This window comes from Gavialis gangeticus, unplaced genomic scaffold (assembly GCF_001723915.1).
Source record: "Gavialis gangeticus isolate Ggan-Ray unplaced genomic scaffold, GavGan_comp1, whole genome shotgun sequence".
NCBI lineage: Eukaryota > Metazoa > Chordata > Crocodylia > Gavialidae > Gavialis > Gavialis gangeticus.
The window spans coordinates 44645884-44655806 of record NW_017729034.1 but is presented as its reverse complement, the minus strand read 5'-3'; the positions used below and the strand labels follow the sequence as shown (position 1 = coordinate 44655806).

The window sequence follows — 9923 nt, the reverse complement described above, 5'->3', positions numbered from 1 at the left end:
GTTATGTTGGCAACCTGACCGTCCTCTGGCACAGAGGCCATTTGTAATGATAGGTTAGGTGCCATTGCCAGAAGTTCTGCAGTTTCATCGTTGAGCTCCTTCAGAACTCTTGGGTGAAATGGCATTCAGTCTTGGTGACTTATTAGTATTTAATTTATTGATTTGTTCTAAAACTTCTTCTCTTGTCACTTCAATACGGTCCTACTCTTCGGACCTTCCAAGGAAGGACTGATCTGGCATGGGAATTTCTCCAGTATCTTCTAAGGTAAAAACTGATGCAAACAATTTATTGAGCTTCTCTGCCACGGCCTTATGATCCCTGAGTGCACCTTTTACACCTTAGTTATCTAATGGTCCTACCAATTCTCTCACTGGCTTCCTGCTTGTGATGTTTTTTAAAAGCTTCTTATTATTAACTTGAGCATCTTCTGCTAGATGATCCTCACATTCTCATTTGGCTGGCCATATTTCAGTGTTACACTTGACCTCACAGAATTTCCTCTTTTCCTCACTTGGGTACCCTTTGCATTTGGGTTTTTTTTTTTTTGAGAGATGCCATTTTGGCTTGAATGGACTATTCAACTCTTCTGTTAAACCATGCAAATTGTTCATAGATTCATGGATTGTAAGGCTGAGAGAAAGCTCAAAAGATCATTGGTTCCAGCCCCAAATATTTTGACTCTGGTGGGACTTGAACCCACAACCTTTGAATGACTTTTAATTATAGAAGTCCAATGTGCTGTCCCTTGCACCACAGAGCCAGCTTTAGTTGCTATTCCTGTTGGTATCCTTTTTGTAGTATAGCTTTATCCAAGACCTTCATATAGTATTTTTAAATAGCCTCCAAGCTGCCTGCTGTAACACTGCACAGTAACACTGACAAGTGCCTTTTTTCTGATGCTACAGGAACATGGGGGGCGGGGGGTCCCCATCTTGCTCAGTGGTGAACCTAGAAGTGGACCAGAAGCACTTCCAGTCCACGTCTTGGTCCACCACTGAGCACACAGGGGGCCTCCCCTGTGCTCTTCTGGGATGCTCCATGTGCCCCAGCATCACAGCATTCATGAGTCACATCTGGTACCTTGAGATATGTAGAAAAAACATTTCAAGCTGCATCTATGGCCGAATCGCTGATTCTCCGAATCAGATTGAATCTTCAGATTAGGATTTTGCCGAATCAAATCAGGACCGTGATCCAAATCAATGCAATAAATTGATTCTCTGTCCCTCACTGGGGCTGAATCCAAATCTGAATTGAATATGACCCATTTTGCACACCCCTACTGTACAATAGTATTAGGCTAATATGCAGTAGCATCACAAAAAAGGCACTTGTCAGTGTTACTGTTCAGTAACTTGGGTTACTGCACACTCATTTAAAACTTGTATAAAGGATGTGCAGGTGGAGGAGTGGCACTGTATATTAAGGACAGCATTTCCTTTAACATAAATTTTTTATGCTTTAATTGTAAAACTACTAGAGAATTCCTGCTGGTAGAAATTCCATATGTGAATAAAAAGAATATGGTATTAGGATTCTACTACTGATCATGTGATCAGGAAAGTAAAGGTGATTATGAAATGATCAGGGAGATTAGAGAAGCTGATAAAATGGAACACTATATTAATGGGAGATATCTACTATCGTCACATAGACTGGGTAAACACCTCATCAGGCTGAGATGTAGAGATAAAATTTCTGAAGGTAATAAATGCCTGCTTTCTAGAACAACTCACTTTGTAACACACAAGAGGAGAAGCAATTCTAGAAATAGTCCTGAGTAGCATACAGGACCTGGTTCAAGAGGTATCCATTGGTGAGCCACTTATTAATAGCAACCATAGCATAATCACATTCAACATTCCAAAGAGAGGAAGTAAGCAAAAAAATCCATCCCACTAATATACAATTTTAGGGAGGCAAATTACACAAAAATGAGGAACTTGGGTTTAAAGGCGCAGGCAAAAACATAAAAGATATGCAGGTGGCTTGGATGCAATTTAAAAATAGTATATGAAGGTCTTGGATAAAGCTATACTACAAAAAGGATACCAACAGGGACAGTAACTGAAGCTGGCTCTGTGGTGCAATGGACAGCATGTTGGACTTCTATAATTAAAAGTCATTCAAAGGTTGTGGGTTCAAGTCCCACCAGAGTCAAAATATTTGGGGCCAGACCCAATGATCTTTTGAGGTGCCTCCCAGCCTTACAATCCATAAATCTATGAACAATTTGCATGGTTTAACAGAAGAGTTGAATAGTCCATTCAAGCCAAAATGGCATCTCTCAAAAAAAAAAAAACCCAAATGCAAAGGGTACCCAAGTGAGGAAAAGAGGAGAAATTCTGTGAGGTCAAGTGTAACGTTGAAATATGGCCAGCCAAATGAGAATGTGAGGATCATCCAGCAGACGATGCTCAAGTTAAGAAGCTTTTAAAAAACATCACAAGCAGGAAGCCAGTGAGAGAATTGGTAGGACCATTAGATAACTAAGGTGTAAAAGGTGCACTCAGGGATCATAAGGCCGTGGCAGAGAAGCTCAATAAATTGTTTGCATCAGTTTTTACCTTAGAAGATACTGGAGAAATTCCCATGCCAGATCAGTCCTTCCTTGGAAGGTCCGAAGAGTAGGACCGTATTGAAGTGACAAGAGAAGAAGTTTTAGAACAAATCAATAAATTAAATACTAATAAGTCACCAAGACTGAATGCCATTTCACCCAAGAGTTCTGAAGGAGCTCAACGATGAAACTGCAGAACTTCTGGCAATGGCACCTAACCTATCATTACAAATGGCCTCTGTGCCAGAGGACGGTCAGGTTGCCAACATAACTACCATGTTCCAAAAGGGCCCAGAGGTGATTCTGAGAACTACAAACCAGTGGGCACATCTACACATGCACTAAGGGCATTTGTACATGACACAGGGGTTTAATTTTCCCTAAACGGAAGTGGTGGTTATTTTAAAAACACCGCTTCAATTTAGGGCGAAGTAAACCCCTGTGTTGAGTACACCCATGTCGAAGCCCGATCCTTAGCTGCCTCTCCAGCAGTGGGGAGGGGAGAGCAAGCTGCTGGCGGGTAGAGAAGTCCCTGAGCTGCGGGAGGGTGGCAGGGTTGGTGGTCCCCTCTGCAGCAGTGGCACCCCCCCCACCACACAGGTGGCACCTGCCCGCAGTCACCTGGGTCTGGCAGCTACAGGGGGCACCGCAGCCGCGGAGGGAAGCACAGAGCCTCTGCACAGCTCTGGCAGGAAGGCAATCTCTGGGTGGGGGGAAAAAATTATTTGGCTCACCACTTTTTTTTTCCCCCCCTCTTCTGTGGAGCCAGGCTGCTGCCAGGCTGCATGCACAGTCTGCCTGCACAGCCCATGAGCCGCATGGAGCCTGGTGCTTCCCTCAGCAACTGTAGGGAAGGAAACTAAAAAACTCCTCGGAGGTGTTTTACTTTTCAGCACCTCAAACTCATTTGCTGCATCCCAAAGTCATTTAAGGTGCATTACGCTGCTGAAAATGCTGCAGCGGCTGGAATTAACACACAACACACCACCGAATGTGCAAATAGCAATGGCATTAAAGCGGTGCAAAAGGCATTTGACCCACTTTAAACCCGCTTTAAAGTGTTGTCTACAAACACCCTAAGGTGCTTTTCCTATCGTACATTAAATTGTATACCTTCAAGGTGAGGTACCAAACAAATGTGCATTAGGCTGTCTTAATGCACAGTACTGAATGTGCATGGTTTTTAAGTGACACTTAATGTGCAGTAGCCTATATTACTGCACATTAGCATAATAGCACAGTTTTTACATGATGCTTTAATGCACAGTAAAATAGGCTACTTCACATTAAAACACATGTGTAGATGCACCCAGTGAGTCTCACTGCCATCCCTGGCAGGTAGGTAGAATCTATAACAAAGAATAAAATCAACAGTCACATGGACAAATATGATTTTGTGGAGAAGAGTTAGCAGAGTTTTTTGTAAAGGAAAATTCTACCTTTATCCGTTGGAGTTCTCTGAGGGTGTTAACAAGCACATGGGCAAGGGAGATCCAGTCAACATAATATATCTGGACATTCAAAACTCTTTTGATAAGGTCTCTAACCAAAGTCCCTGGGAGGGCTGCGAGGCTGTGCCAGACTTCTCCCAGGAGTGTTCGGCCCCCAGTCTGTGCACCAGATGACCCAAGGCTGCTGCTGCCACCTGGGCCCGGTGCAGGGTGCAGCCTGCGTCCAGCACTGGGAAGATTGGTGGTACTGCTGGCTCGAGGCAGCAGTGGCAGCCTGCTGTCATCTGGCACACAAATTGGGGGCCCACATCCCCTGGCGGAGTCTTGCACAGCCCCACAGCCCTCCTGAGGGTGTAGGCAAGCCCTTGATCTGTGTGTTGGATGACAGGAGACTGCTACTGCCACCTGGGACTTGCTCTGGGAGCAGCCTGTACCCAGCACCAGCAAGATTTGTGTTACTGCTGGCCCCAGCTGGCAGCAACTGCATACTGTCATCCTGCAAGCAGATTTGGGGGCTGCACCTCCAGGAGGGCTGCGGGACTGTGCCAGACTTCTCCCAGGGGGCTCAGGCCTCCAGATCTGGGCACCAGATTATAAGAGGCTGCCACTGCTGCCACGGGCCAGTAACAGCACCAATCTTTCTGGCTCTGGGTGCGGGCTGTGCCCAGTGCTGGTGCCAGCTGGCAGCAGCAGCCTCCCATCATCCAGCATGTAGATCAGGGGCCCGCACCCCCAGGAGGGCTGATGGGCTGTGCTGAACCCAGAGCCAGTCCCAGGTAGCAGGAGCATCCTCTTGTCATCTGGCATGCAGATTGGGGGCTTGCCTGCACCCCCTGGAGGGCTGCAGGGCTATGCCAGACTCTGAACAGGTGTGAGCCCCCAATATGCATGCTGGATGACAGCAGGCCGCTGCCTTGGGCCAGCAGCGGCACCAATCTTCCTGGCACTAGGCACGGGCTGTGCCCAGCTGGGCTGGTCCCAGGTGGCAGCAGCAGCCTCCTGTCATCCAGCCCACAGATCCAGGGGCCTGCACCCCTGGGAGGAGTCCAGCACAGCCCCACAGCCCTCCTGGGAGTGTGGGCCCCTGGATCTGTGGGCCAGATGATGGGAGGCTGCCACTGCTGGCAAGTGTCATGAGATTTGCATTGAACAGTTTGAGGTGCCATTGCCCAGAAACCTCTGCACCTATCTCTGTGAAATGTGGCAGGCTTCACAGCCCTAGAAGGGGCTACTATCCCTGCAATTTTCAACTGAATCAGGCAAGGAATGACACAATTTTAGGCATTTTCATGATTCCCTATTATAACCTATGGGCAAAATGTCGAAACAGCGTTGAAACAGTCAAACAGTTTTGACAAAATGAAATAGGACAGTGCTTTTGAAACTGAACAAAACTCAAAACAAAACACTGTCCCAGCAAAACGGTAGTCGAAACAAAACCGTGCTGTTTTGCACAGCCCAATTAAGTAGTGAAGGTATTATTGAGGAGCTGGTTGTAGAAACCAGCTTTGGATTAAGTGATCATGGTTTGATTTAATTTAAATTAAATTAAAACACAAACAAAAAAGTCTACAACAAAAGCTTCTTTATTTGAAAAGGTCAAATTTTGATAAATGAAGGGAACTACCTTGTCAAGTACTTAACTGAAGAGCTCAATCTTAAAGAAAATCTGAGTGTTTTTATATTCAAATCCAAGTTAGAAAAACTATTCGTAATTCACATTGCTAGCATGAGGAAAACATTTTGAATGAAGGGCTCTAGATCTAATGGGTTTTGCATATGGATTTTGCAATCTTTTCTTCCTATGTGGTAGGGCTAATTTTGAACACATAGGAACAGAAAATACGGAAGATGCAACCAAAGGGTGCCATACTTTTGTGCTCCAGAAACAAACTACAATGGTTGCTATGAAGAAGTATAAAATTTCTATTTTTAAAAATATTTCAAGTAACTCACCAATGCCATATGCCACTGGATACCCACAGGATAGATGGATAGATTTAGTACCATACCAGCTTACTTACCCAGCTGCCAAATATCCAAACAAGTTCAGTTAGGGAATTAAAACCTGTTTAATGAATATAGGCAGTAAAGCCAGTAAAGTCCTATTAATTAGCAAGATATGAAGCTGAATCAGTAATGTGTTGTAAGTCACTAGCTAGAGTGAGTTATTCAGAAATCATTACCCATAGCTTTCTCAGTGAAGTATACAAGCATTTGTGGGACCAATGCATTGCGTGAGTTTGCAGTAAATATAGAAAGTGAACCAATCCTTTGCAATGCAGCAACCATTATTATACACAGTGGATGCATCTACACGTGAAACCTATTTTAATGCACATTAAAACATCACTGAAGAAAAACTGTTATTTAGTTAATGCACATGTAACATAAGCTAATGTTTGAGAACATAAAAGTGACTCAAAATAGAAGTTAAATGCAAAGAGAAAAACCATAAAAGTTGTGTAACAGGGCCTAAGTATAAGTGAAAATCAAGTTAGTGGTGTAAAAAATACACATATATATGTATGTTCATTAGGCCTGTGTAAAGCTTCAGTCCATGATTTGATTTGGTGGAGATTCAGCCTGATTTGGTGGCCGAATCTCCGAATTTGAATCAAATCGAGAATCCTTTAATCTCTCTGAATCAATTTGGAAAGATTAGGATAGATTCAGCAATCTTGACATAGAGACAGCTTTAAATGATTTTTCTATGTGCTTCTAGATAGCATGGACTCTGAACCCTGTGGTGCTGGGGCAGATGCCCAGCGTCCCACAGCTGCATGGGGGGCTCCCCAGCATGCTCGGCAGCAGACCTGGAAGCGGACCAGAAGCACTTCTGGTCCACTGGGGAGCATGCTGGGGGGTCCCCCCCCATGCCCCCTCCCCTGGCTCAGCAACTGATGCTTCCTGGATGTGGGGGGAGGCCAACCAGGGTCCCTCTGTGGCTGATCACCAGGCCGGGGGGTGGGGTGCCAGGGGGTCCCCCAGCACACTCCCTGGCAGACCCAGAAGTGGACCAAAAGTACTTCCAATCCACTTCTGGGTTTGCTGCCGAGCACACTGGAGAGCCCCCTGTGCTGCTGTGGGACACTCCATCCGCCCCAGCACCACAGCGATCACAGCCACGCTGCTACCTCAAGGTATGTAGGAAAAACTTTTAAAGCTGTGCCTGTGCCCAAATTGCTGATTTACCAAATCAGCATCAAATTGTCAGATTTGGATTTGGCTGAATCAAATCGGGGACAGCGATCCGAATCAATGGATCAAATCACTGTCCCTAATTCGGGCCAAATCCAAATTGAATAGGGCCCGTTTCACACAGCCCTAATATTCATGCATGTTAGGCAGCCGCTTCTAAAACTGTCTGAGAACAGAGTTTATGATATTTAACAGGTAGACTATTCCTTGTTTACAGGTGATGATAAAGTTCTTCGTTTATGGCATCCCAGTATAAACACCAAGCCAGTGGGGAAACTGTTGGGGCATTTATTTAGCGTCATGGAGATTGTCGCAAATGAAAAAGATCAGCACATTGTCAGCCTTTCCTCTGCAAAGGTAACGTGTTGTTTTTCTGAAATCCATGAAAATAATGGTAAAGTTTATGCTATCATTTTCTACTAATGGATGTATTTTTTCTTGATTATATTCACAACTTTTTTTTTTATGAAATAAAATATTTAAATGATAAAATATATTGTGCACAATGCACAATGACTCTTAAAACTGGTATATAAATTACTTATGCCTGTGCTATATTTTAGGTTGCAAGCAAAATCAAAGTAATTAACTAGGCAAAGGTCAGAAAAAGAGGTAAAAGGAGCAGTATTTTTATATATAATATTCCAGGTCAGTGTATTTTATACTGAGAAACAATATAGACAATTTTTTGCATATCTCTAAGTAAATTAACAGGGTTTTTTTAGCTTTCTTCTGGATATAATGATGGTAAGAGCAGCTCAACAAACTGTAATGTAAAATGCAACAATAACTGTTATGTAATGTATTACAAATGACAGTTACAGAAAAAAAAATGACTTTGCTTTCTTGGCTCTCCATTCAGAAATCATCATTCATCATGCAAGCTTCTAAAAGTATTGTCCAACCTCTTAAATTATTTCATACTGTTTTTACCTACTGAGTTTGTTTTAAAATATCAACTCCTAGTATAGCCATTTTTTTAATGTTATTTATATAGAAACTAGCAAAATGAGGCCTTGATTCAAACTGCAAATTATGAAAAACAGGAAAAAAAAAATTACTAACACTTCAAAAAACTATATACACCTGCTTCATCATACTTGTATGGTGAAGTATTTTGCTGCACATGGGTGAGTGTTTAAGCATTTGCTTAAATGTTCAGCTGAGCTAAGGTCTTCATTATTAAACCTTTCATTGAGATTACAGGGATGGAGTGTGTTAGTTCAGCTCAGACCCTTCACTTGTCCTATTTGTTGAGGATTGTATATTGAAAATGCCCAGTTCGCGTACTCACTGGGTGCATCCAGATGAACCCGCACATGCCTCTTGCGGCATCTCAGAGCACTTTGAGATGCCGCAAGAGGCACACTAGGAACTAAAAACATTCCCCACATTGCATATTTGCAGCGCAGGCTGAAAATTTGATACCTGAAAATCCAGGTATCAAAAAAGACCTGAAAAAAAAGCAGGGCAGGGCACAGTCCAGCACTGTGCCCTGAGGCAGCCGGATGCTGGGGTCCTCCAATGAGATACTCTGGTAGCTGGCCATAACATCTCTATGCCTGCTTCTTGTCCCAGTGCTGCAGCATTCTGCCTCCCCATGCAAGGCAAGGAGCGCTGCATTCTGCAGCAACCTGGACCCAGGCTCTGTTCTCAGGTAAATGGGGACCTGGGGTGAGGGGGACTGGAGTGGGAGCTGTATGGGAATGGGGGACTGTGGCAGGGGGGGGAACTGTGTGGGGCTGCTTGGGGGTGGCTCTTAGCCCACACATGGCCCACAGCCCCCTCGCAGCAGCAGCAGCCATCGGGGCACTCAGGGCCCCCCCATGGCATGGGGCAGCATGGCTCAGCCCCAGTCATCTGGCACCCAACACTGCCTGTGTCACATCGTGCAGGCCTGGCCCAGCTCAGTGCAGGGCCATGCATCTTTGGGCAGCTGTGTGGCACTTGGGCTGTCACCCAGGGCCCAGCATGGCTCACAGGGACCCCCTGTGACATTGGTCTGGTCCTGCCTCCATGAGCCCTGCATGCCGTTGGGCCACGCCGGTTCCATGAAGGCAGGACCTGGTCCAGCATGACACATGGTCTCTGCAAACAGCACTCGGCCCTGGGTGATAGCCCCAGCAATCCAGTCCTGTCCAAAGGCACACAGCCCTGTGACAAGCTGCACAGGCAGTGCCAGGTCCGAGGCATCCAGGGCCACACTGCAACACTGGAAGCTCTGGTCACAGTGGGCCCTGAGCACCCAATGGCCACTGCTGCTGCAGGGGCGGGGGCTGTGGCCCCTGTGGGAGGGAGCTGTGGACCCTGTGGAGGGGCAATCTGTGGGCTGTGGGGGGGCTGCACCCTGTGGGGGGCAGAGGACCCACCCCTCCTGAGCAGCCTCCCCACCTGGCCCCCCAAACCTGCAGTCCCCCCACAATCCATCCACAAACCCTACACCGCCAAGCCACCCCCACAACCCCTTCACCCACATACCTGGCCCTGTGGGTCAGGAGTGAGGGGAGTGGGGCTGGAGGAGGGGGAGGCTGTGGGTTGACAGTGAGAGGCAAGGGCAGGGGCAGGGCACTGGCATATCAGCGCTGCTCAGCAGCAAACATCCTGGTGAAAGAACGGGGTAGGGGCAGCTCTGATTTTTCTATGACATAAACCCTGAAGTAAAATGCACCTAAGCATATATATATTTAGAATTTATTTTATTATAATGGTA

General features: G+C 45.8%; 1 protein-coding gene and 2 non-coding genes across 3 annotated transcripts in view; 2 read left to right on the top strand and 1 right to left on the bottom strand.

Annotated features, from left to right (window-relative positions):
* WDR64 (WD repeat domain 64) overlaps nt 1–9923 on the top strand; it is a 194655-nt gene that overhangs the window by 78126 nt on the left and 106606 nt on the right. Inside the window, exon 10 of the mRNA XM_019526719.1 lies at nt 7431–7570. Coding sequence (XP_019382264.1) covers nt 7431–7570 — 140 coding nt within the window. The remainder of the gene's footprint in view (nt 1–7430; nt 7571–9923) is intronic.
* TRNAR-UCU lies at nt 677–761 on the bottom strand. The gene is given in 2 exon segments: nt 677–712; nt 725–761. It is a non-coding gene; the product is annotated as a tRNA-Arg (tRNA).
* TRNAR-UCU lies at nt 2077–2161 on the top strand. The gene is given in 2 exon segments: nt 2077–2113; nt 2126–2161. It is a non-coding gene; the product is annotated as a tRNA-Arg (tRNA).